At 47.9% G+C, this 27670-nt stretch overlaps 1 protein-coding gene across 2 annotated transcripts; it reads left to right on the top strand.

The window, feature by feature from the left end:
• The first annotated feature begins 11480 nt into the window (after positions 1–11480).
• On the top strand, positions 11481–20208 carry LOC311585100 (uncharacterized protein). 2 transcript variants are annotated; one of them, XM_084759897.1, is made up of 5 exons: positions 11481–11605; positions 15513–15639; positions 15813–15873; positions 17497–17660; positions 17829–20208. In XM_084759897.1, the coding sequence occupies exons 1-5, from the start codon at positions 11603–11605 to the stop codon at positions 18725–18727; spliced, it is 1254 nt and encodes a 417-aa protein (XP_084616023.1). In that variant the 5' UTR covers positions 11481–11602; the 3' UTR covers positions 18728–20208. The 2 variants fall into 2 exon arrangements, with proteins under 2 accessions (XP_084616023.1, XP_084616022.1); XM_084759896.1 differs by lacking the exon at positions 11481–11605 and adding an exon at positions 11869–12093.
• The last annotated feature ends 7462 nt before the right edge of the window (positions 20209–27670 follow it).

Below are 27670 nucleotides of genomic sequence, written 5' to 3'. Positions count from 1 at the left end.
ATGGGCACCAAGCACGCATGTGGTACACAAACGTGGGCAAATCGCCAATACACATAAAATAAAAATAGATATTTTAAGTGTGTAGTTTAATAGCGTAGAATGTGGTTCAGTTGTCTAGAATCAAGAAGCCCTCGGTTCAGTCCTCAAAACCACATAAACTAACAAAGATGGCATTTGTCTGTAAGACTCCACCAGTGACAAAGATCACAGAATCATAATTTCAAGGTCATTCTCCAATACATAGGGGTTTTGAGGCCAGTGTCTGTTGCATGATGACACTCTATCTCAAAAAAAAATTAAAGAGAAAAGAAAAGGAAAAAGAAAGCTGATCATGGTGGCACAGGTCTTTTTTTTTTTTTTTTTTGTATATACAGTTGTCTGCATGTACACCTGCAAGCCAGAAGAAGGCATCAGATCACATTATAGATGGTTGTGAGCCACCATGTGGTTGCTGGGAATTGAACTCAGGACCTCTGGATGAGCAGTCACTGCTCTTAACCTCTGAGCCATCTCTCCAGCCCGTAGCACAGGTCTTTAATTCAGAGCTAGGCAGATCCCTGTGAGATCTAGGCCAGTCTGGTCTACACAGTGAGACCCTATCTCAAAAATAAAAGGGTGTCCATCGTTGAATGGTTTAGGGCGTGGAAGGCTACAAATGTGCGGCACATATCCTCCTCATGTAGGCTCACACATGTTGCATGTAAAATAAAAGGTTTAAACATTAACCCTACAGCAAAGGCATCTAGTGAACGGGACTTAGAGGGTATCCCAGAATGAGAGCTCAAAGACACAAACAAACAACTGAACCAAATAAGGAAGCCGGTGGGCAATATGAAAGAGGAACTCAACAAGCAGAAAAACCGGTCTGAAGTGTAGAAATAAAATAGGCAGAAAATACAAAAGTGGATAGCCTCATGAATAGAGTGGATCAAGGAGAGACCTGAGTAGCAAGGCTTGAAGACAAAGTGGAGAAACTGGAACAATCCAACAAGGATGTGCATAACATAATACGCAGCTGCCAGTGAGAGTTCCCAGATAGGCACAGCAATGAGAAGGCCACACTTCCGGGTGACAGGCATATGGTCTGTGACAGACTTTTCCTGCAGTGAGGCAATACACACACACACACACAGAGACACACACACACACACAGACACACACACACACAGACACACACACACAGACACACACACACACACACACACACACACACACACACATACACACACACACGGTCCTCACCAGATGAGAGCCACAGAGGTTAGGATTTTATTGGCGTCATTAACAGGAGTGCAGGTGAGGGCTTAGTTACAGGAACAAGAATGACTCACAACAGCAACCCGTGAGATTAAAATTTTGCCCCCACAGAGCTCCCTGCACAGCTTGCAGGTGCCTTGACAGGCTGAGAGGCTCTCCTCTTGGCAGCCTGGTGGATCAGAGTTTCCTCCCCACCATTGGTGTCCATCCTCTATAAATCTGGGAAGAGACTTCAAGAATCTTGCAAACGTCTGCTTCCTGAGACATAGAATGTTTATCTCCAGCATGCCGAGAGCCTTCCCCCACCTCCTGGATAGAATGTTTCCATTCAGAGCAAATGGCTGTGCAAAAGCACAGAAGGGGATTCATTTCATTCTAAAGACAATAAAGATATTCTCACAAGAATCATAACGGGGAAATTTCCCAGAGTTGGAGGAAGAGATGTCAATGTAAATGGAGACGGTATTGCCAACACTAAACAGACAAGACCAGAAAGAACATCCCCTCCTCACATACAAATAAAATACAAATACTCAGAACAAAGAAAAGATCACATGAAGGAGAAATAAACATGTTTTTGCTTAGATTACAAGTAGGGGATGAGAAAAAGACGTGAGAGAACATGTGATGTTTATCCTCTTAGAAGTTGAACCACTGTGTGGGGAAGATTGGTTATTAACCAGCTGAAAAACATCCTTGAACAAATTCTGTGAGCCAAAAACAAGAGGCGGGGCCTTTGGAGACTTGGGATGGTTTTGGCTGTTCATCGCTCCACTTCAAGACGCTCCTAGAGAAAACTGCTCAAGGGGAGGCTTTGGGGCTCCGGCTCCTGCTGAGGTTCCGGGTTCTGGTTGCTCCAGGTTCCAGCAGAAGAAATCCTGCTGATTATGCCAGGAGAATCGTTCCTCGGAACTGATATCCTATGGTTTCATTATTGTATTCTTTAATCTCCTTTTCCTATTGTTTAGGTTATAAGTGAGGTACTATCAGTTAATAAGTTCATAATAAAATATATTTTTTTAAGGAAATTGAGCCTACAGTAATGAAAGCTGCAAAAGAGACACACCAAGTCACATATAAGATTAGAAGATAAAAAAAAAATTAGAAGATGATCAAATTGTTCAACTGAAACTTGACAAGCCGGAAAGGCTCATAATGATGTATTCCAAGTTCCAAAAGATAGCAACTGCCCACCCAGAATAACTGATACCCAGCAAAGTTATCAATCAAAAATGAGAAACCAAAAACTTTCCTTGACAAAAATAGACTCTCCTCTCTCCCTCTCACTCTCCCTCTCACTCTTTCTCTCTCTCCCTCTCACTCTCACTCTCACTCTCTCTCCCTCCCTCTCTCTCTCTCTCCCTCTCCCTCTCTCTCCCTCCCTCTCACTCTCTCTCCCTCCCTCTCTCTCTCTCTCCCTCTCTCTCACTCTCCCTCTCCCTCTCAATTAAAAAGGTTAAACACAGTTGCCCTACATGAGTGGACAATGCTGTTGTGTAATCAAACTTTTCCTGGGGAGATGCAACACACATGTCAACAGGGATCCCACAATACACCAAAGTACAGATACTGTAAGGCTCTCTCTCTCAGCCAGCCTGGGAACATGACCCAGACAAGCTTGGGAAAATGACCCAGAGAGAATTGAAGGCCAGCTTAGCTTCAGTTTCTGAGATCAAGGTGGCCAACCGAGATAAACAATATCAACTAAGGTAAACAATTACCATCTGGAAATTCTCTGGAAACTCCCCAACACCCCTCTTTGCCCAGAACAGCTCCCGAGGCCAACGATCCCTGCAATAGCCAATAATAATTAGACAAGCACCCCTAGCGACCACCAGAGCCAATCCTAACATGGGGCACGGAGCCCCTCCTAACCTTTGGGGTTTTGGCCTTTAAGAATAGTCTGTAGCCGGGCGTGGTGGCGCACGCCTTTAATCCCAGCACTCAGGAGGCAGAGGCAGGCGGATCACTGTGAGTTCGAGGCCAGCCTGGTCTACAGAGCAAGTCCAGGACAGCCAAGGCTACACAGAGAAACCCTGTCTCAAAAAACAAAAAAACAAACGAACAAACAAACAAACAAAAAGAATAGTCTGTAACAGTGACTCGGGGTGCCTCCCCTGCCGAGTGAGTGCTGAGGTCCCCTGACGCTCGTCAGCAATAAATCTTGTGCTTTTGCATCAACACTGTGGTCCTCTAGTGGTCTCTCGCAACGACCCCCTACTACCCAAGTGGACTCTAGGGTCCAACAATACCATCCAAGCACAACATGGTGAACATCAATTAGAATATAGACAGCCTTCCAGGGGCCCTGGATACATTCCTTCAGGCTATCCTGCTCTGGTTAATGGTCACTCTGCATTTTAAAGATATATATTTGCCAGGGAAGGGGGGGGGGCGTTGTTCCGACACAGAGTTTCTCTGTGTAGCCTTGGCTGTCCTGGATTCACTTTTGTAGACCAGGCTGGCCTCGAACTCACAGAGATCCACCTGCCTCTGCCTCTTGAGTGCTGGGATTAAAGGCGTGTGCCACCATGCCCGGCTTAAAGATAATATTTTTTAAATGAGTTTGTGAGTGTCTCGCACATGCGCGAGTGTGTGTGTATGTGTGTGTGTGTGTGTGTGTGTGTGTGTGTGTGTGTGTGTGTGTGTGTTTGTGTCCCTTCAGAGACCAGAAGAGGGGGGTCAGAGTCCCCTGAAGCTGGAGTTATAGGTAATTGTTAGCATCCCAAGATGGGTGCTAGAAACTGAGTTTAGATCCCTTGGAAGATCAGCAAGTTCTACTCACTGAGCCATCTCTCCAGCCCCGTTGGGGGAATTTGGGAGAGCTTAGAATGCCAGGATAGAAAAGCCTGCAGTGCTGGAAGCAGAGCTGAGCAGGCAGCTCCTGTTGGACTTTGTTGGACCAGAGTGTACAGGCAAAGGGAGCTTTATAACCAGCGAGGTTTCATGCAGGAACGGTTCTTGAAATGGCTGAGGAAAGGTCAGGACCAGGGACCTCCTCCATGTACAAATGGTTCCTCTGGAGGACTAATGGCCTGTGTGATGTTTTGCAAAATCAAAGGTTACATTGTACGACCTGCCTCAGCCTACACCTAAGGTAATGCCATCAGGTTGTCAAAGCCAAAGCAAAACTAAAGACCTAAAATGCCAACTGAGGACCCTTTTGACTGTGAGAATCCTGCCCTGCTTTGTTCTGGCACCAAGAGTCTCTCCCCCAGGCGTGAGTCTGCTCTTGTCCAGCCAGCGAGAGGATCCGCTCTATCCTTCATTGGCATAATAAAGCATTTTAGTTTTTTTTTTTTTTTTTTTTTTTTTTTTTGGTTTTTCGAGTCAGGGTCTCTTTGTAGCCTTGGCTGTTCTGGACTCACTTTGTAGACCAGGCTGGCCTCGAACTCACAGCGATCCGCCCAACTCTGCCTCCCGAGTGCTGGGATTAAAGGCGTGCGCCACCACGCCCGGCTATTAGTTTTTTTTTTTTAATCAAGAATTGGAGTAGATAACATTCTGTAACATGGAAAATTCTGGAGAAAAAAACATCTTGCCAAATCTGAGTGCGATGGGATTTAAAAAGTACTGCACTCATTTCTTTGGTGGAAGGAATGTGCGGGCAGGATGCAGTTCTGTGTCAAAGTCACTGCTCCCTGCTCTTGTCAGTTTTCATAGTGAGAGAGCACCAAAGGGAACAGAAAGGCCTTGGCAACATACACAATTTGGAAAAGGGACAAGTGTAAGGTTGCAGGCACAGCAGCTGCCAAGACAGCAGCTGTGATCGCCAGGGAAGCTGGCACCATAAAAAAAGAAGCCGAGTTTTCTGCATCAGGACAATAAGAAAGGTGCCCCGAACACTAGACCCCACCCAATAACAACCTTTAAACATATAATTCCTCGTGAAAGGGCAGCCTCAACAGAGAGTGCTATTGTAACGTTGGGCAGCATGGCTAGCTTGGACCCCAAGCTGGCATCAGACCTTGACAGCATGAGCACCATAGTCCTGGGCTTGTAGGCATGCAACACAGCAGTGCAACAGGGCCTTGCACCAAGGTTCCAGAAAACTCCTTAGGTTCACAACTGGGCTCCCTAAAGGGAGGTCCTGAGAGGCCGCTGAGGTGACATCTAGCCTTCAGCAATGACCTCATGATGTTGGAGATACAAAGACTGTGTGATACCTGCTCAAGAAAGAGACAGACCTGGAGAGATTCCGGCCCCAAAGGGAAGCTGCGTGAACTGTGGGCAGCAGACTTGGAGGGGTAGCAATGCCCACGGCCATCAACTTGTGGATGAGCCTCAGACACTGGAGTGGAGCTAGTTGACCGGATGTTTTCTTTTTGTTTATTTGGTTTTGGTTTTCATTTTGTTTGTTTGTTTGTTTGTTTGGAGCTTTTGTTTGTTTTTGAGGGGTTGGGGTTGGGGTTTGGGGAAGTGGTTTTGTTTTGGTTGGTTGTTTGTTTACTTGTTTGGCTTTTTGAGACAGGTTTTCTCTGTGTAGCCTTGGCTGTCCTGAACTCACTCTGTAGACCAGGCTGGCCTCAAACTCACAGTGATCCATCTGCCTCTGCCTCTCAAGTGCTGAGATTAAAAGCATGCGCCACAATGGCCAGCCACATTTTTTAAAAAATAATTTATGTATTTTATTTTACGTGCTTTGGTGTTTTGCCTGCACTTATGTCTGTGTGAGGGTGTCAGACCCTGGAGTTACAGACAGTTGTAAGCTGCCATGTGGGTGCTGGGAATTGAACCCGGGTCCTCTGGAGGAGCAGTCAGTGCTCTTAACAGCTGAGCCATCTCTCCAGCTAATACACCCCTTCATGGCACATCTGGAAAGAACTAGGCATCTCTTCTAGGTATGCTCTTCTGAGTTCCCAGCCACCAAGCCAAAGCCTTTAGCACTCAGCAATCAGGTGTGTCCTGGTGGGGGGAAGCTTCTGTAACAGAGTCTGCTGTAACACAAATCCCAGCCACTCGGGTTGTTTCATTCACGGGTCCTTTGGGGGCAATGACAGAAACCAGTAGACACCCCATAAACTATCGTGCCGCACCAGTTACCAGTGCTTCCCAACCTGTGGGTCTCAACCCCCCAGACACCATCAGAAAACATAGATCTTTATATTATGATTCATAACAGTAGCAATGATAATTTTTAAGGTGGGGCGGTCACCACAGCATGAGCACACCATTAGGAAAGTTGAGAACCACTGGAAATATGTAACTATGTGGACTCCCCAAATTTATTTATTTATTTATTTATTTATTTATTTATTTATTTATTTTTAAGGGAAGTTCAAGAAAGAGTTTCTCTGTATAGCCCTGGCTGTTTTGGGACTCTGTAGAGATCTGCCTGCTTCTGCCTCCCAAGTGCTTGGATTAAAAAAAGCATGCGCCATTAGCCTGGCAAACTCCCCAAATTTCCCCACCGTGAAATTTTCCCGTTGTTACCGAAGCCCTTCCTGGTTTTCCCAGAGAGGGGCTGTGATGTCGCAGACAGGCTCGCAAAATGGTTCCTTCAGCTCTGTCTAAAGAAGGTAGGTATTCTGTCATCCAGAACCCAGATCTCCTGTTATAATAAATCAGTTTTATGTGGCCAACATCGCACTCGTGTTTCTCACAGGGAAGACTGCGGTCCGTTTCTCACAGGGAAGGCTGCGCTCCTCTGTACCGATTCTCTGTTACGGTTACTGTTTTCTTTGTTGTGACTGACAAAGGCAAATTCTGTCCTGGTGAGGTAAGCTGGCGAGAAGGGCTGTGCCTGCGGCGGCAGGGATGGGGAGGTGGCTGCTCACATCAAGCAGCATCAAAGATAAACGTGCTCGAGCTCCGCACACTTTCTCCACTCAGGTAAGACCGCGGCTCCTCCCTGTGCGCATTGCCACCTACCTGCCCTTAAATCTTGCTGCCTCTGTTTGGTCCTCTCCAGAAGGGCCCTTCCAGACAGTTCCTGCACCAGAACTGCCTGGGCACGCTGACCTCCTGTGATCCATTAATCCTTAACCTGTGTATTGACCCAGGAGTGGACCGATCCCTAGAGGTCTCAGGGCAGTCTTATTCAATGCTGCCGCCCCTGCCGCCACCGCCATTTCTTCTTCTTGTTCTTGTTCTTCTTCTTCATCATCATCTTTTTCCTCTTCCTCTTCCTCCTCCTCCTCCTCCTCCTCTTCTTCTTCTTCTTCCCCCCTCCTCCTCTTCTTCCTCCTCCTCTTGTTCATTATTGCTTATTGCTTGCCTGTATAACTTGCCTATCAGGGATGGTGGCTAGCCTGGCTTATTGGAGCTACCAGAGCTCAGTCTCTGACCTTAATAACTCTGATAAATTATTAGAACCTGCCCTCTCAGTGCTTCCGCCCGTTATTAAAGTCGTTAGAGTTTAGCTAAGGGCTTGTCAATTATGTGCATACTTAAAAGTGATCTTAAGATATGATCTTTTGGTAATAGCCATGGTCTTTCATTTCACTGTTTCAAGGATCTAATCTCTCTTTCTTACTTTATAAAGTCCATATTTCAACATGCACTGATAATTTTGTTTCCTTTTTGGCCTGGGTACTGGCTGGATTAGTCAACCTGACACAAGCTGGAGTCATCAGAGAGGAAGGAGCCTCAGTTGAGAAAATGCCTCCATGAGCTCCAGCTGTGAGGCGTTTTCTCACTTAGTGATCAGTGGGGGAGGGTCCAGCTGGTAGCGCCATCCCTGGGCTGCTGGTCCTGAGTTCTATAAGAAAGCAGGCTTGAGCAAGCCAGTAAGCAGCACCCCTCTGTGGCCTCTGCATCAGCTCCTGCCTTCAGGGTCCTGTCCTGTTTGAGTCTCTGCCCTTACTTCTTTTGGTGATAAACACCAAAGTGGAAGTATAAGATGAATAAGCCCTTTCCTCCCCAACTTCAGGGGTTTTTGGTTGTTTATTTGGGTTTTGGGTTTTGGGTTTTTCTTTTTTTTTTTTTTTTTTTCTTTTCTTTTCTTTTCCTTTTGAGACAGGGTTTCTCTGTACACAGGTTTCTGTACACAGGGTTTCTCTGTGTAGCCCTGGCTATCCTGGGATCACTTTGTAGACCAGGCTGGCCTCGAACTCACAGCGATCCACCTGCCTCTGACTCCCAAGTGCTGGGATTAAAGGCATGAGCCGCCATGCCCAGCATCTCAACTTGGTTTTTGGTCGTGGTTATTCAACATAGCAATAGAAATCCTAACTAAGATAGCATGTGACATTTATCTCTCTCTCTCTCTCTCTCTCTCTCTCTCTCTCTCTTTTTAGATTTGATATGTGTTACTTATTTGTTTATTTTGTTTTCTCAAGACAGGCTCTCATCGGGCCCCCGCTGGTCTCATACGCACTGTGCAGCAGTGGCTGACCCTGAAATCAGATCTTGTTGCTTATGCCTCCTGAGTTCTACGGTTCCATGACTGTAGTACCACACCTGTCTTGTCACGTACTTTTGTTTTACATTAAAATAAGAGCAATCAATTAGATATAGATATAGATATACCAATTAGATATAGAGTCATGATGGTTTGGATGAGAACAGCCCCCACATGCTCATATCTGAGTACTTGGTCCCCAGTTGGTGGAACTGTTTGGGAAGGCTTGGGAGGTGCGGACGTCTCCAGTGTACTCTTTGCCTCTTGCTTATCTTTCGATCTGTGATCTCTCAGCTGCTGCCCCAGCCACCCACTGCCTGCTGCTGCTGCTCTACCATCGTGGACTCTAACCCTCTGAAATCGTAAGCCCCAAACAAACACATTCTTCTATAAGTGTGCCTTGGTCACGGCGACTTCAGAGCAACAGAGAAGTAACTAACATAGATGTTGAGTCATGAAAGCAGCTAAGTCAACACTGCCCCTCAGAAATTAGCTGCATTAGAAAGGGTCTGAAGACCGTGGTCTGGCCTTGAGATGAAAGAGCACAGGGAAGGAATGATACTACACATGTGAGAGACAACAGCTTTCCCTTTAAATATGGAAAGGGGACAGGAATGCTGGCACACCTTTAATCTAAGCACTCGGGAGTCAGAGACAGGAGGATATCTGCGAGTTCTAGGCTAGACAGGGCTACAAAGTAAAAGCCTGTCTTAGTTTGCCCTCTATTGCTGTGCTAAAACACCATGATCAAAAGCAGCTTGGGGAGCAAAGGGTTTATTGCAGCCTATTCTTACCGTCCATCATGGAGGGAAATTAGGGAAGAAATTCAGGGCGGGAACCTGGAGGCAGGAGCTAGCTCAGGAGTCTCCTGAGGCAGCCTGGATCTCTTTCACACTGTAGACTAAGCTGTCCTAGAACTCACAGAGACCCTCCGCCTGTCTCGGCCACCAGAGTGAGTGCTGGGCTTAAGGGAACGTGCACCACTGAGCTCCAATAGACAATTCATGCTCAAACAAAATCTTTGGATTGCCTGAGCTTACTGGCTTGCTCCCCATGGGGCTTGTAGAACTCAGGACCACCTGCTCAAAGGTGCCACCATCTCAATTGGGCACATCAGTCGCTGATGAAGAAAATGCTCTGAGGCCTTCTTCACAAATGACACTAGGTTGTGACAAGTGGACAAAAACTAACCAAGACAGATCCTGCTATGAAAGAAAGAAAGAAAGAAAGAAAGAAAGAAAGAAAGAAAGAAAGAAAGAAATAGATTAAAGACTTACTCCCCAATAAGAGGGGGTTACAAAGGTGACTTCAACATCCTCCCAACAAAAAAAGTAAAGAAATACTAGACTTCCACATATTAAAGAAATATTGACTATTGGGTGGCAGCAATTTCAATACCACGTGGTTTAGTCTGAGCTAGTCTAAGTGATGTAATGATTGAGGACCAGTGGCTCATAACTTTCCTAACGCTGGGACCCTCGAATACAGCTCCTCATGTTGTGGTGACCCCCAACCATAAAATGAGTTTTTTTGAGACAGGGTTTCTCTGTATAACCTAGACTCACTTTATAGACTAGGCTGGCCTCGAACTCACAGAGATCTGCCTGCCTCTGCCTCCCTGAATGCTGGGATTACAGGAATGTGCCACCCTGCCTGGCTTATAAAATTATTTTTGTTGCTACTTCATAAATTTTGCTACTGTTATGAATCATATGGTAAATATATGTGTTTTCTGATGGTTTGGGGGTCATGACCCACAGGATGAGAAGCGCTGAATTACACTGTTGCCGTCCATTTCTATATGAAGTGCGTTTAGAGCTAACCAGTTACAGAGAAGAGGCTGGCTCTAGGCACTTCTCTTCCCCAGCAGTGGCAGGGGAACTCTGAGAGCTGGAGAGTGACAGTGGTGTGCCATGCAACTGAAACCACGTAAGAAAAAGGGGAAATATCAAATCCCAAATTATTCATTAAATAAGGCTTTGTGTCCTAAACCATTGAGATGGGAAATTTGAGAAGATAGCAGACCTGGCCTATAAGGGACAAGGACAGGAATATCACACCAGGGAGGAGGAGGACTTAAAAAACATTGTCTTATGCTAAATCCGTAGCTTGCTTTTTTTTTTTTTTTTTTTTTTTTTTTTTTTGCAGAAATTTGTTATCTTATTTCCAACTGTGAAGATGAGCACAGAGGACCAGGTATTGGGCTAGATTATAAATTGAGAGTCATAAAATCACAGCACAGACAGTTTCTTAATAACTCTGTGCAGGGAAAGAGCTTGAAGGGGAGCCTGTGTGATCTGGCCTCTAACAACCTTGGTTGGGCCAGGCCAGATCTCACACCGTAGACCAGACTGGCCTAGAACTCACAGAGATCTGCCTGTCTCTGCCACCCGAGCGAGTGCTGGGATTAAGGGGATGTGCACCACCAAGCTCCGCTAGACAAGCCATGCTAAAAAAAAAGAATCTTTGGATTGCCTGAGTAAAAATCCAGGTCCATGGAGTACCTCAGACCCAAGGCCAATACCAATTCCAGGTCTGAGGCAAAAAACCACCACACTGGAGACTGAGTTGGCAAACGGACTGTGGGCACTAGCTACCCAGGACAAATACGAACTACGCTTTGAGATCACCAAAGACTGAAGTACCCCGCACGACCCCCCGCAGGTTAGGCTTTTATGCAAATTTTTTCCTGAGTTTGGTGAGATCTCCCAGGGAACCGGTGCTGGAAGAAAGGGGCTGTGCTCGATTCAGTGGGGCTCCCGCTAAACGATTCACTTCGGCCGCTCCGCCTGTCACTTCGCGGTGCAGCCCTAGCCAATCAGGGCCTCCAGACAAACCATCCAATCAGGAGCGCCGAGGGGCGCGGGGGGGCGGGCTCCTTCCGGCAGTCCTGCTGTGCGTTCCGCTGAGCAGCAGAGGGAGGCGCAGCGGGTGCGCAGCCCTTCGCTGTGGCTGCAGCAGCCGGGAGCTGTGGGGATCGCGGGCGAGCTCGGCAGCCGCGCCATGGTGAGCGCTGGGCCACTGTCCCCAGACGGGGAGGAGCGGCCGGCTGAGCCGTGGGAGCCTGTGTGGTGGGGGTGGGGTGGAGGAGGAGGGGGGGGACCGGCGTCCCGGAAAGTTGGGCTTCACGCTAAGGTTAGAGTTAAACAAGGCAAAGTCGCGAGCCCCGGGCGGGCAACGGGAGGGCACGCGGCTGATCTGGGGGGCGGGAGGTGGGCACGCTGACCCGGTGAGAGGAGGGCAGCGTGCTGGGGAGCCCAGGACGCCAGTGTGGGAGGGGTCGCCGACCCCCTCGGGGCGCCTCCCTGGGCAGGTCTGCGGACACCTCTCTTCCGAGTGAGGACTTTGACAGCTTGCATCTAAGGTGGCAGCCAATTGTAACGCTGCCTTGCGGACAAGCCCGCAGCTGTTCGAGGAGAGGGGCCACCCTGGGTCGCCCCTGGATGCGACGAGGGAGGAGAAGCGTGGAGGGACACACTCAGGAGTGGGACCGAGTAGGGACCCTCGCCGCTGCCCTCCGCCCTGTGGTTGCGCTGCTGCCCACTCCCGCTCTCTCGCCTCATTTGTTGATGTGTGTGTCCTGGTGTGTGTGTGTGTATGTGTGTGTGTGTGTGTGTGTGTGTGTGTGTGTGTGTGTGTGTGTGTGTGTGTGTGTGTAGTGAGGCAGGTATGAGGTCACAGGACAACTTTCTGGAATGAGTGCTCTCCTTCTGAGATTCACTGTGGGGCCCTGGGTAGAAAGAAGTCTGGCGTTAGCGGATCGCCCCAGAGCTCGGGGCAAAAATGACTACCTTTGTCATCAGGGCACCCTCTTCTCTGCCCGATCTGGGGAGCCCTAATCCCCACATCCTCTACCTGAGGAATGTCTCCTACTCCTCAGGGGAACGGGAAACAGGTTCAACTCCCTTTCTCCTGGTAGAACCTGTTCCTCGAGCACCCGGAGATTACTGGAAATACCCCACCCTATGCTGATGAGCCCTTAGCTTTCAGCAAATGACCTTTAACCATACCCAGAGTTCTCCCCCACCCAAAGGATAGTTAAGTACTGTGTTCCCCAGTGGTGTGATCCTGAGTGTTTAAGGGATAGTGCCATCTTATCTTACTATTAGGCACTTAAACTTAGATTCTTGCTGAACATGTTGGTGCTCACCTTTGATGCCAGCATTCTGGAGATCTCTGTGAGGACTAGTCAGCCACTAGGCATGCACGGCGGCGGTGAGTTCCAGGCAGGTTAGGATTACATAGCGAGGACCTGTCTCAGACGAAGGAAAGAAAAAAACAGATACTTAGACTCTTGGTCCAGCAGACTCCCTCAGGACGTGGGGCCTCTTGCCGCCAAGCCTTAAGACTTGGGGTTAGTCCTTGGAAGCCTTAAGGGAGAAGGCGAGGAGAGTCACAGTGTTTCTTTGAGCTCTTGTCTCTTCACCTCATGCATGCATCATGGCGAGTGCATAGCCACACATGCACACAGAGAGGAGTGTTTGTTGTTGTTTTTTTGTTTTTTGGGTTTTTTGAGACAGGGTCTCTCTGTGTAGCCTTGGCTGTCCTGGACTCACTCTGTAGACCAGGCTGGCCTCGAACTCACAGCGATCCGCCTGCCTCTGCCTCCCGCGTGCTGGGATTAAAGGCATGCACCACCATGCCCGGCGAGAGGAGTGTTTAAAAGAAGAAGAAGAAAAAAAATCAGATTTTTAAAAACCAGCTTTGTAGTTTTTGTTTTTGTTGTTGTTGTTGTTGTTTTGTTTTGTTTTATTTTTCAAGACAGAGTTTCTCTGTGCAGCCTTGGCTGTCCTAGACTCGTTTAGTAGCCGAGGCTGACCTCGAAAGCTTTGTAGTGTTCAAACTACTTATCTTATGCTTGCTATTGAATTTTGATTCACGTATTTACTTTTTGGGTGATACGTTTAGTTCTTGGACTGGAGCTTTCCTAGTTACATTTTCTAGTATTATCATGTGCATATGGAAGTGTGACTGGGCTTGTTTGTCTTATTCCTTGACATTGGTGCGTGCATCCTCATCCTGGTTGTTCCTGTGTTAGGCACGGTGCTGGTATAACATTTGCTGTGGTGCATCTTTAACTCCCTTAAGCAAAATCACCACTTCAAGTCATTTGGAGCCCAGGATACATCATCTTGCCATAAGGGGTAATATTAAGAACCATTCCCTCCAGTCAGGTGCACACCTTTAATCCTAGCACTCTGGAGGCAGAGGCAGGCAAGTTTCTGAGTTCGAGGCCAGCCTGGTCGCCAGAGTTAGTTCCAGGACAGCGAGGGCTACGCAGAGAAACCCTGTCTCAAATGACAGCGCAGAGAACCAAGACCCCTGCTCAGATGTAGCCGCTGGTCAGCTGATTCTCCACATGAGGGAGGGGGGACCTCTGCTGAGCCTCTGGCATGCACTCTGGTGCCCAGGATTTGGTCGCTGTCCCTAGGCAAACCGGCCTTGCTGGCACACAGAGGAAGGGGATGCAGGTTGTCCTGATGAGACCTCATAGGCTGCGCCCAGACAGTGGGGGAGGAGGATTCCCCCCCCATCAGAGGTCTAGGGGAGGGGAATAGGGCAGAAAGGGGAGGGAAGGTGGGAATGGGAAGATAAGAGCATCTGGATAGCAATCGGGAAGGAATGTAAACAAATTATCATTAATAACAAAGAAAAAAAGTTTTAAAAGAGAGAGAATAGGGCTGAAGAGATGGCTCAGAGGTTAGGAGCTCTGACTGCTCTTGCAAAGGTCATGAGTTCAAATCCCAGCAACCACATGTTGGCTCACAACCATCTATAATGAGATTTGTATACATAATAAATAAATCTTTAAAAAAAAAAAAAGAAAGAGAGAGAGAATAAAGAAGAGGAGGGAAGGAAAGAAAGAATGAACCATTTCCTTTGTGAAAATCAAGTAAAATGTTTTTGTTTGTGTGTTTGTTTTGTTTTGTTTTTTTGAGACTGGGTCTCTCTGTGTAGCCTTGACTGTCCTGGACTCACTTTGTAGACCAGGCTGGCCTCAAACTCACAGCGATCCACCTGCCTCTGCTTCCTGAGTGATGGGATTAAAGGCGTGCGCCGCCACCACCTGGCTGTTTGTTTCATTTTCAAGATGCAAGCTAAACTTGACCTAGAGATTTCCCGTGGTCGTCTGATTTCTGGAGTCTGAGTGGGTGCCACCCCATCTGTTGTATTAGTGACTTCAGTTCTGATTCTGGGAAATAGTGGCATGTTTGAATAAACACAGTTGTTTGTTTGAGACAGAGTCTCTCACTGTGTAGCTCTGGCTGGTCTGGAGTTCGCCATGCAGACCAGGCTGGCTTCAGATTCAGAGATCTGCCTGCCTCTGCCTTCCTAGTACAGGGAATCAAGATGTGCCCCACCACGCCTGGCCTAGACTCCTTCTGCCAGTGACTGCCTCTTTCGTTATGCCCCTCCCCTCAGTGGCTGACTTTGTTGATGTGTTAGTGTGAGAAGCCATTTGCTTGTCTTTTTATTTTCACTATTTCATCATTATCAAGGAAATGAACCTATTTCTATATCATTAGGTTTTCATCTTCATATGTATATGTATTATGCACATGTAATATTCATAATTTGCTTCTCATCCCATTGTAAAGTATGTCTTCATTTTATTATTTATTTATGTGTGTCCATGTATGGGCTCAAGGAGGTCAGAGAGGTATCTGCCCTGTTAACACTGTACCAGATACCAGGGGGAGGCCTCTAAGACAGGAATTAGACATGCGTGTAGAGAGGGCGGGGCAGAGCATCCGCGCATCCTGTCCTGAGCCCCACAGTGAGAGCAGTGCTGCTGCAGTGCTGTTCTCCAATCCCTCAGTGCTTGCGTGACGACTTCCCTGTCGTGGGAGAGATGTGTGGATCCCACAGAGCCGAGTGAACCTGTTGTCAATCAAGTATGTGCCATGTTTAGGCCTCAGTGAGCTTTGAGGACGTGGCCGTGCACTTCACCCAGGAGGAGTGGGCTCTGCTGGACCCTTCCCAGAGGAGTCTGTACAGAGACGTGATGCAGGAGACCTGCAGGAACCTCGCTGCCGTAGGTACGGATAAGGGAGCAAGTATCTCTTGGTACTGATGCTCTTCTGGGATTTGGGTTATTGAAAGGCAAATTACAGTAAATAAGTCAGACAAGGTTTCAATATTAAACCAAAGCAAGAAACTAATTTTTTAGTAATGTCTAATTTATCCTAAATTTTCTGGGACTATCTTTTAGGACACAAATGGGAAGACCAGAACCTTGGCGACCATGATAAAAATCCTGGGAGAAATCTGAGGTAATGTGTAGACATAGAAGCAAAAGGCTTGGGCTGGAGAGGTGGCTCAGAGGTTAAGAGCACCGACTGCTCTTCCAAAGGTCCTGAGTTCAATTCCCAGCAACCACATGGTGGCTCACAACCATCTAGAATATGATCTGATGTGCACTGTATCCATAATAAACAAACAACAACAACAAAACAAATACCTTTAACAAAACAAAAAAAGAAGCAAAAGACTTTTGAAGGATCTTTCTTAAAGATATAAAAGCTTATTGAGAGCAATAAGCTTTCTCCGCCACAGCTTTCCTCTTGGCTGCTAGTGTGTTGCTCAACTTTTCTGGCTGTGTCTTGGCAAGGTGTGGATGGGTCTAGGCGCCCTCTTTGTCATGGATTGGAGTGCTCTCTTATCCCTGGAAACCTTGAGCAGTTCCATGAGGAACTACACACAGGACACAAAGCCCCACCTCTCCTGACCATGTCCCATGTGAGCTTGGTGTGTCTGGAGCCAGCTGTACCTCAGCCTGCTCATACTTTTTTTTTTATCACTTTGTGGCCCACGGCTGCCAACTCCTGAGAGGCTTGGGTTCAGGGATCCTGGCTAGGGGTGTTGAGGGAATGAAGAAAGAACCGACACACATACAATGAAGCTAGGGTCTCGTGGGGTTCTCTAACGGGTACTGCCAACACTGCCGCTGCAACCTGGACCCTTGGTCTCTTTGTTAGGTACAGCACAGGGAGGGGTTAGCTAGCCTGGGTGGGCGATCTCTAGGTGGACAGTCTCAGGCTATAAATATCTGGGAAGAGGGAGCTGCAGCTGCTGGCCTTTACACACACTGATCACTAGTTCGTAAACACGCAGGCTCCCGAAGAGAGCTTTGCCATCCCTCCTAAGTGTGGGCTATGTGAGGTGAGCAATGGCTTTGCCAGTTTATCTCAGAATCCTCAACAGGCCTTGCCCATGTGAAAACACACTCTCCCTCAGGGCGTCCTCCACTCTCTACACACGGCCACAGGGTTTGAAGAATTCTGTTGTCCTTCAGTAGTGACCATGACAGGAAGTCTTTATAGACGTTTTAATGTGCTATAAAAAGGCTGGAGAGATGGCTCAGAGGTTAAGATCACTGTCTGCTCTTCCAGAGGTCCTGAGTTCAATTCCCAGCCACCACATGGTGGCTCATAACCATCTATAATGAGATCTGGTGCCCTCTTCTGGCGTGCATATGTAATAAATAAATAAAATATTAAAAAATATTTTTTACAAAGAAGCCAACTAAACAGATAGTTACACTAAATTTTTTTTCATTAGAATGTTTTGGTTTTGGTTTTGGTTTTGGTTTTAACCAAAGCTACAGTGATAGGCACTAAAACATAAGCATGCTGATTAGTGTTTCCTGAGCATTTCCCTTGGACATATTCTAGGGACTTGAACTAACGGATATGCTGTCTAACCAAAGCTCCGCGAGAGTCAGCACATAGGACATCAGTCCACTTAGCCTATGGCCACTCAGATCCGACAAAAGGCGTAAAGTTTGTCTGATTTTTGGAACTCTGCATAACCTAGACCTAATAAGCCATCAATAGTGAAACAAGCCTGACTCAATGCCTCGCCTTTTCTTCTCGTGGCTTACGTTTTCTTCACAGAAGTTGCCCATTACAGGCCGTCCTCGTGAGCAAAGGCGGTGACCAAGATGGAGGAAACCGGACTTGGAAACCGACTCTCAGGACGAACAGGATAAGTTCCGCTGGATTCGCACCGTGTGATGACAGTGTGTGGCTGAAGACTCTGTTGTGTCACTCGTCCTCTGGTAAGCACGCCACACCTCACTCTCTGTGTAATCCACATGAGCGTGAGAAATGTGTGACCAAGCAGTGTAACCCTGCTTCTCTGACAACCTTTCACCGGTACGTGAGAACCCACGTCGGGGATGGGCCCTGTGAATGTGAGGTCTGTTTAAAATATTTTGGTTTTCCAGGTACACTGGGACCGCCTCAGGAAACTCAGAGCGGAAAAAGTCCACATCGATACAAAGAATGTGCAACGGGCCCTGTCAGTGTTAGTTCACTGCACGCACATGGAGGGGCTTGCACTGTAAGAAAACGTTACGACTGTAGTCAGTGTGGTAAAGCTCTGAGTTCTCACAGTTCACTCAGACGACATGAAAGAATTCACATGGAGAAAAAACCATTTAAGTGCAAGCAGTGCGGGAAAGCCTTTAGGTACCACAGTTACCTCCACCTGCATGAACGGATCCATACTGGCGAGAAGCCCTATGAATGCAAACAGTGCGGGAAAGCGTTTATATTTCCTGGCGCCTTGCAGGTACATGAAAAAATTCATACTGGAGAAAAACGTCATGAATGTAAACAGTGCGGGAAAGCCTTTAGACGTCATAGTGATCTTCAAGTACATGAAAAAATTCACACTGGAGAGAAGCCCTACGTGTGTAGACAGTGCGGTCGAGCTTTTAGACTTAACAGTCACCGTCAGAGACATGAGCAAACTCATACTGAAGATAGGCCCTTTATATGCAAACAGTGTGGCCGATCTTACGAATGCTACAGTAAGCTGCAGTTACACGAAAAAATTCATACTGGAGACAGGTCTTTTGAATGTAAAGAATGTGGCAAAGTTTTCGGATGTTACAGTAAACTACAATTACATGAAAAAATTCATACTGGAGACAGACCCTTTGTATGTAAAGAATGCGGTAAAGCCTTTATATGTCACGGTCATCTCCAGAGGCATGAAACAACCCATACTGGAGAGAAACCCTATGGATGTAAACAGTGTGGCAAAGCCTTCAGTCGCAACGGCCATCTTAAAAGACATGAAAGAACTCACAAGCAAATGTCTGCATGCCCCAGAGAATAATGATTCGCCAAAGTCCAGCTGGGCAAACCAACGGCTGTGTCAGGGGGACTCTTAAGACCACAGACAACTCACAGCTGCAGTCTTCAAAATGCTACTCTGGCCTGAGTGATCACTCATGGGAACTGCCACTCTGGAGATGTCTGCAGAGCTTGCAGGCAGCTCAGCTGACTGGAGCGTCTCTTCTCTCAGCAACAGTTTACTGCTTTTTTAACCTTGGACCCAGGCCTTGCAAACCTTAGTTTTCTTTTCTTTCTTTGATTTTGGTTTTTTTTTTTTTTTTTAAAGACAGGGTTTCTCTGTAGTACTGGCTGTCTTGGGGTTGTTTTGTAGGCCAGGCTGGCCTCGAACTCACAGCGATCCGCCTGCCTCTGCCTCCCGAGTACTGGGATTAAAGGCGTGCGCCACCACTTCCCTGCTAAGGCTTAGTTTTCTGCCTTTGTTAGACGTTTACTCACCAAGTCTCCAGCCTCCCTCTTATAGGCAGTGTTTCGATTGAAAGGATGTTGTTATCAGTCTATCTTGCTCTTTTTTTTTTCTTTTTTAATGTTTTTGAACCTTGGTGGGATGGTATAAGCAGCCATCTATGACTGAGCATCACACGTCTGTGCCACAGCAACCCTCACTTAGCAGCTTCAGCAGTGGCTGTGGCTCTTCAACACTAAGGTTCTGGCATGGAACTAGGAGCAGTGACAGTGACCTTTATGGTTTGTGGTACCTCAGGGGTCTCCTTGGCCAACAAATTAAATAAGGTATCCCACCGCTGGTACTAGGATATTTATCTAGCAACTTCTGGGAGTACCCACCCCATGTTTTTTGTTACTTAAACAGTTTAGCTGTTTTAATAACCCTTTTTTTAAAAAATGTAGTCTCGGTGGGTTTATAACTCAGGTGGATGTATGATTGCTCCTTGTTGTCATGAGACTGGTTCTGTGCATCAGTGTTAATGGCCACCCTTGTCACTCACTCTTCTTAACACTTCGGAACACTCTACTTAACACTGAGGTGAGTAGGACCTTTATTCATCATGTAAGAGGCCTGTGGCAGTGTCCACACAGGCGGGAACATATTTACATACCTCACTGATGAGAAACGTAGGCACCATTTGGTCTCTCAGTCCCTGTTGCGGGATATTTGACCACATTGTGAACCCCAAGAGTGTGAACTGGAAAAGGCTTTTTCTAATTGTGGTGTGGCTGAGCCTTTGATCCTAGAGTTTTTTGTCCACTGTAAGCAAGTACTTGTGGTGCGGCTCGGCCCTAGCACACACCTTTTATTCAAGAGCTAAATAAAGTCAACCATAGGCCAAGAGGCAGAGCAAGTAACCAGCTGATGAAGTAAACATAAAGGTGGGACATTGTGCTGAGGGTACTTAAGATAGGGTGAAGAAGGAGGAAAGGCCTTTTCCTTCTGGAACAGGAGCGGAGTAGGAAGGTCACCTGGGTGCTTTCTCTGCCTCTCTGAGCTAGCAAGTTCTCACCCCAGCGTCTGGTTCCTGAGTCTTTATTGCTTTGTGGCTCGGATGTAAAGCTGCCTAAGGAGAAAACTGTCTCCTGCTGCCGAGTGTGGCTGTTGCTGTGAGTGCAGTTGCTGCCGCCACAGTCCTCACGTTATTTGGCCTTCCAACACGGACAAAATAGCAACTCTAAGAAATGTCCAGGCCTTGACTGCCAGAATGAGAGTGCTCAGGCAGCCAGCGTCATAGACTGAACAGCTACTGGACACACAGCCGTCATTGGTCTGCCCAGCCCCACGCTAAACTCTCCTGCCGAACCCCCTTTGATTACAGACATTCTGTCAACTCATCTCTCTACACAGTCCTTTACAGAGTAGTTTTGATACAGAAAGGGTGGCAGAGAAACAAAGTTGACGGTTCATGATGTAGTTCTTCTGGCACAATTCTTCTGAGCATGCGCAGGCATCGGGGTGGGTTCCTGTGGGCAGATATACTAGGAAGAAAGAAATGCCTTTAAGGAAAAGTGATTTTCAAGTGCTTTTTACAAAAGACCCTAAATCTCAAGTTGGTTTAGTTTTATTGGAAAATAAGAGTCTCTAAGACTGAGCCAGGTAGTGGTGGTGCATGCCACTTGGGAGGCAGAAACCTTGTCTCGAAAAACAAAAAACAAACAAACAAAAAGAGTCTCTAAGACTGTTAGTTTATTTTTCCTGTATCTCATGTGTAGCTTGCTGTCATTGCTGTCACATCGGTATTCTATTAAAATTGACGTGTTTTCTTTCTTTTTTTTTTTTTTTTTTTTTTTTTTTGGCTTTTCGAGACAGGGTCTCTCTGTAGCCTTGGCTGTCCTAGACTCACTTTGTAGAGCAGGCTGGCCTCAAACTCACAGCAATCTGCCCGCCTCTGCCTCCCGAGTGCTGGGATTAAAGGCGTGCGCCACCATGCCCAGCTTTTATGTTTTCTATTTATTTTGAGGCAGAGTCTCACTTGGTAACCCAGGCCGGCCTCAAATTCACAGTTCTGCCTGTCTCTGCTTCCCAAGGGCTAATATTGAAGGCTGTGTGTGCCACCATACCTGGCTGTTTTGTAGTTTCAAATATATAAAAATTTATAAAAAATATAAGTAAGCCATCAAATAAGAGTACAAAATAGCCAGTTGTAGATACATATTTTTGGTAAAGGATATTAAAGAGACAATGAAGCTATCCACTTGACACAACTCAAGAGTCATCTAGGAATAGAATCTCAGCTGAGGAATTCCTTAAATCAGACTGGCATGTGGGCGTATCGGTGCAGGATTACCTTGACTGTTGATTGATGACGGAAGGCCAGGTCCACTGTGGGCAGCACTGTTCCCTAAGCAGGAGCTCCTGAATGCTGTTTCACATTGGCCTGCCTTCCTGCCAGGAAGCAGCACCCTCTTGCTGCACTTAGTTGGCTGTGGAGTGAGTCCTTGGGCCAGTGGTAATACTATACAGAACAGCAAAACTTGAAGGCCTGTCTTCAGCTTCCTGCCTTGCGTCCCCTCAGTGATGGATTATTACCTGCAACTGTAAGGTAAGTAAACCCTGTCACCCACACAGTTTCTTTTAAGATGTTTGTTGTTGTTGGGGGGGGGGGTTGTTTTGGTTTTGGTTTTTTGAGACAGGGTTTCTCTGTGTAGCCTTGACTGTCCTGGACTCACTCTGTAGACCAGGCTGGCCTCGAAATCACAGCGATCCACCTGCCTCTGCCTCCCTGAGTGCTGGGATTAAAGGCGTGCACCACCACCACCTGGCCTTCTCTTAAGATGTTTTATCACAGCAACGGAAATGAAAGCGCCTTTCCCCGTGTCGAGTGCAACGGTCTTGTTCTTCGTTGTGGTGGTTTCAGGCTTCATGAGCCGAATGGTAGAATATGCCACCAAGACAAAGCTCTCTTGGGTGGAGTATCATTGGGGGAGTGCCAGGGTGGCCGTCTTCCAGTTGGTATGCGGTGGCCTGTCTTCCTTTGAATATAGGCTTCCCCTCAACACGAATTAAAGAACGTATTGCCTCAGGGCATGGTCATGCAGCAAACTTTAATCCCACCACTTGGGGAAAAGTTCTGTGTCTGCATATCAAATTCCAAAGCCTATCTCAAGTAAATAAATAAATAGTTTTTTGAGACAATGTTTTTCTGTGTAGCCCTGGCTGTCCTGGACTCCCTTTGTGGACCAGGCTGGCCTCGAACTCAGAGGTCTGCTCGCCTCTGCCTCCCAAGTGCTAGGATTACAAGCATGTGCCACCGCGTCTGGCTAGGAAGCAAGCTTACTTGCTTGCTATTTATGTGGCACAGTCTTAAGTAAGATGTAGTATGAGTTGTATGGTGTCGTGGTTAGTTTTATGTCAACTTGACACAAGCTACCATCATATAAGAAGAGGAAACTTCAACTGAACAAAAAATCACCCATAAGATAAGGCAAGCCTGTAGGGCGTTTTCTTAGTTAGCAGTTGATGGTGGAGGGCCCAGCCCACTGGGGGCGGGGCCGTGCCTGGGCTGGTGGTCCTGGGGGAGGGCCCAGCTCACTGTGGGCGGGGCCATGCCTGGGCTGGTGGTCCTGGGGAGGGCCCAGCTCACTGTGGGCGGGGCCATGCCTGGGCTGGTGGACCTGGGGAGGGCCCAGCCCACTGGGGGCGGGGCTGTGCCTGGGCTGGTGGTCCTGGGGGAGGGCCCAGCTCACCGTGGGCGGGGCCATGCCTGGGCTGGTGGTCCTGGGGGAGGGCCCAGCTCACTGTGGGCGGGGCCATGCCTGGGCTGTGGTCCTGGGGGAGGGCCCAGCTCACAGTGGGTGGGGCCGTGCCTGGGCTGGTGGTCCTGGGGGAGGAGGGCCCAGCCCATTGTGGGCGGGGCCATGCCTGGGCGGGTGGTCCTGGCAGAGGGACCAGCTCACTGTGGGCGGGGCCGTGCCTGGGCGGGTGGTCCTGGGGGAGGGCCCAGCTCACTGTGGGTGGGGCCATGCCTGGGCTGGTGGTCCTGGGGGAGGGCCCAGCTCACTGTGGGCGGGGCCATGCCTGGGCTGGTGGTGACCCTGGGTGAGGACCTAGCTCACTGTGGGCGGGGCCATGCCTGGGCTGGTGATCCTGGGTTCTATAAGAAAGCAGGCTGAGCAAGCCATGGCAGAGCACCCGTTCATGGTCTCTGCATCAGGTCCTACCTCCAGATTCCTGCCCCACTTGAGTTCCTGTCACGATTTCTTTCCATAATGAATTGTGCTACAAAAGCTCTTTGTTCCCCACTTGCTCTTTCTTATGTTCGGAAGGATGGGTGCGATGCAATTAGACCTGGGCTGAAGAGCGCTCCCTGGAATCCGAGGAGTGGGCAGCACGGGGGAGTGAGCATGAGGGCGAAGCAGCAAGTAAAAGATGGGAAAGATAGACCGTGGGCACGAGAAAGGAAAGCAAGCCCATTCACCATCCAGGCGGGACACTTAGAAATGGCCCCATCTAGCCGGGTGCATGCTGCGCCCAGTTCCTCCACTGTTTAAAGATTTATTTATTTATCATGTATACAGTGTTCTGTCTGCATGTACACCTGCAGTCCAGAAGAGGGCATCAGATCACGTTATAGATGGTTGTGAGCCACCGCGTGGTTCCTGGGAATTAACTCAGAACCTCTGGAAGAGCAGGCAGCACTCTTAACCACTGAGCCATCTCTCCAGCCCCCTCCTCCCCTGTTTAAAGGTCTTTCCCAGTGGCCACGAGCACCCGCCATTATTGTCAGGTCCCCTGGCCCACATGGTGGTTTACAACCATCTTTAACTCCAGTTCCAGGGAATCTGTTACCCACATCTGGCCCCATAAGTACCAGTATACATGTAATGCACACACATACATGCAGGCAAAGCAGTCATACAATAAAATAAAATTGATAGATTTAAGTATTTAACGATTCAAGCACTTGACAGAAACATTTCCTCCCTAGCATGGTCTCTTGTATCTTTTTTTTTTTTTCCTTGTGGTTTTTTTGAGACAGGGTTTCTCTATGTAGCCTTGGCTGTCCTGAACTCACTTTGTAGACCAGAGATTGCTACATTAAAAATGTATCAGTTCGGCCTAAGATGGCTAATAAAAGACACAGAGTCTGAAACTTACTTTAAAGCTGCCAGCACTATGCTGGGCAGAATCTAAACTAATTCAAATCTACTCCTAAACTAACATAAACAAACTACTCTAAACCTCATATCATACATATACCCCAAGCATTGCTGCTATGGTGATTGTCCAGCCATTTCTCTCCCTCTGTCTTTTCCAACTGTCTATCCTCGCTCTCCCTCTCTCCAGGAAACCCGCCTTCCACTTCCTGTCCTTCTGCCCAGCTGATTGGCTAAACAGCGCTTTATTGACATTGTTACATCCATTCAAGACATTCCTCCACAAGAGAGCCACCTGCCTCTGCCTCCCTAAACGCTAGGTTTGCAGGTGTGCACCACCACACCCGTCTTAAATTAATTCATTTAAGCCGGGCGTGGTGACGCACGCCTTTAATCCCAGCACTCGGGAGGCAGAGGCAGGCGGATCGCTGTGAGTTTGAGGCCAGCCTGGTCTACAAAGCGAGTCCAGGACAGCCAAGGCTACATAGAGAAAGCCTGTCTCGAAAAACCAAAAAAAAAATTAATTCATTTAAGAGTGGCCTGGCTGCCGGAAGAGAGAAGAGCAAGGACAGGAGTGTAACTTACTGCCTTAGGCCTGAGAGACCCAGTGCTTGATGGACCTAATGGAGGCCAAAGACTGATCCGGCAGGACCTCAGGGAGGGCGTGGGTTCTAATGTTTTCCTGAAGCTGGTGGTCAGACAAGATCTTTAGGAGGTAGAAGCTCAGACCAAACTTATAATAAACAATAGCATGTTAGTGGTATTGATAAAACACAAGAGCGTGCGCCGTGGCGGGGGGGGGGGGGGGGGGGGACAGATGGCCAAAATAGACAAGGAACAGTCCGTGGGAGAGACTCCAAGGCTAACATGACAAGGCTCTGTCAATATGGTTCCTAGGGGAAAAGCAGGAAGCCCGGTGCTGTTCACGTGAGCTTGAAGAAGGCTTTAAAACCCAAGGAATGGCTCGGAAAAGGAAAAAGATGGAGCTTGGGGCTGGAGAGATGGCTCAGTGGTTAAGAGAACTGACTGCTCTTCCAGAGGTCAGAGGTCCTGAGTTCAATTCCCAGCAACCACATGATGGCTCACAACCATCTGTAATGTGATCTGATGCGCACTGTATACATAATAAATAAATCTTTTTTTTTTTTAAAGCTGAGCCAAGGCTACACAGAGAAACCCTGTCTCAAAAAAAAAAAAAAAAAAAAAAAGATGGAGCTTGACCTAGGTGTGAGCAGTTAACTGCCAGAGTATATGACAGTGTGCTCTGGTAGCTGTGGCTCACCCAGCCAGGGCTGCTGGAAAGGCTCTGGGCACAGTCGTAGCCTGCAGCCTGTCACAGGCAAGGAGTCTAGCCCAGTGGCAGACCTAGCAAGCTGGAGGTGAAGACTTGGACCTGACCCAGTGCAAGCAACTCAAACCCACCTGTGTTCCAGACTATCAGGGATGAGGAGGCACGTTTTACATTATGAGGTGACCATGACCTCACAGGGGTAAGGGGCGGGGGGTGGGGGGTGGTTTGAACGCAAATGTTCCCACAGGCTCCTGTGTTTCAACACTTTGGGCCTCATATGGGATCAGACACTGAGGTGAAGCCGAGCTGAACGATCATTGCTACTGAGGCTAGAGTTTAGGTGTCTGTACCTTGCCTGGATTTGTGTTCTCCCTCCGCTCCCTGCTGTGGACAGACTGTGACCGATGATATCATAATGCTTCTACTTTTCCCCTATTGATAGAGTCAATAGTAAGTTATAGGTCATCCAGGTCAGGCTTGGTGAGTGGGCGGCCACATTACCAAGCTCATTCATAACGTCACTCCCTGAGTCAATAGCCAATATGTTCCTGGGGTCATTGGCCTACAGCAGATACCAGTACATACAAAAATCTATGTTCATATGACTAGCCTAATGAAAATGTAGGGGGCTGGAGAGATGGCTCAGAGGTTTAAGAGCACCATCTGCTCTTCCGAAGGTCCCGAGTTCAATTCCCAGCCAATCACATGGTGGCTTACAACCTTCTGTAATGAGATCCGGTGTCTTCTTGTGGTGGGCAGGCACACGTGTGGGCAGAATACTGTATAAATAATAAATAAATCTTAAAGAAATAAATAAAATGTAGGCTGAAGTACACTGGCCAAGTCTCTACCCACTGGACTTTTCCTTTCATTATTGTCCTTCAGCATTGTCCCCCCAAAAGGGCATAGAATGCTGCAGCTGTCCATCTCTGGGTGACTTTAGAAAACAGAACCGTCGGCACACGCCTTTAATCCCAGCACTCGGGAGGCAGAGGCAGGCGGATCGCTGTGAGTTCGAGGCCAGCCTGGTCTACAAAAGGGAGTCCAGGACAGCCAAGGCTACACAGAGAAACCCTGTCTCAAAAAATCAAAAAAGAAAAAGAAAGAAAACAGAACCGCCTGCAAACCACTCATGATTCTCTTCCTCAGTAAGGCGGGGAGAGCGAGTCCACGTTGGAAAGCCAAAGAAACCGGGAGTCTGAATGGCTAGAGCATCGTTTCAGAGACAGGCTGGCTGGAGATGAGGGGAGGCTGTTGACGCAGAGCGTTAAGCTGCTGCTCTCTCAAGTGGCTGCTCATCTCAGTCAAGAGAAACTGAATCCTTTAACTCCTGTTCTGCCCCTTTTTGTTCTGTGGCAACAGGTTCTGGTCTCACAGCTTCTGGGCTATTAGTAAGTCACTGAGATAGATGGAGCACGATGGCCAGAGGTCCCCCAATGTGACACTGGAACACCCCTAGCTCAGGTGTCTGTATGAGGGGACTCCCCTTTCCAGCTCCTGCACCCCCCATCTCCTTCCACTTCACAAGTTGAGGTGTGGCTGGGCACGGTGAAGCAAGCCTTTATTTTAGGCTCAGCACTCTGGGGGCAGAGACAGGGTGACAGAGGAGATTGGTTTTGTTTTTTGTTTTTTTTTTTTCCAATTTGGGGTTTCTGTAGGAAGCTTGTGCTTTCTGGTCTTTTATAGTAACCATCCCGGCAGGGATGGAGGTATTCTGGAGACACACTTCCTTCCCAAGAATCCCATCCTTGGGGAAGGGCAAAGGCTGTGTCGACAGAGGAGGACCTTGTCCCTGAGAAACGTTTCACACACTTCTAGCAGTTAACAGGCCCTAGACCTCAGTAGGCCCAGTGCCTTAGCACAACTGACTCCATGATGGAAGTACTGTTTGGGCTGTGAAACTCAGCCGTGGACAGCATCCCCTGCCAAAACAAAAACAAAGGCCTGGTCCATCAAAAGCCATAGTTCTGAGAAAGTCTCTGAATGCTTGCTTTGGCTTCTGTCATTCTGCTTCCGAGTCACTATTTTTTTGTTTTTTGTTTTTGTTTTTGTTTTTCTGAGACAGGGTTTCTCTGTGTAGCCCTGGCT

This window comes from Acomys minous (assembly GCF_964271855.1).
Source record: "Acomys minous genome assembly, chromosome: 15".
Taxonomy (NCBI): domain Eukaryota; kingdom Metazoa; phylum Chordata; class Mammalia; order Rodentia; family Muridae; genus Acomys; species Acomys minous.
This window is presented reverse-complemented; position numbering and strand designations above follow the sequence as displayed.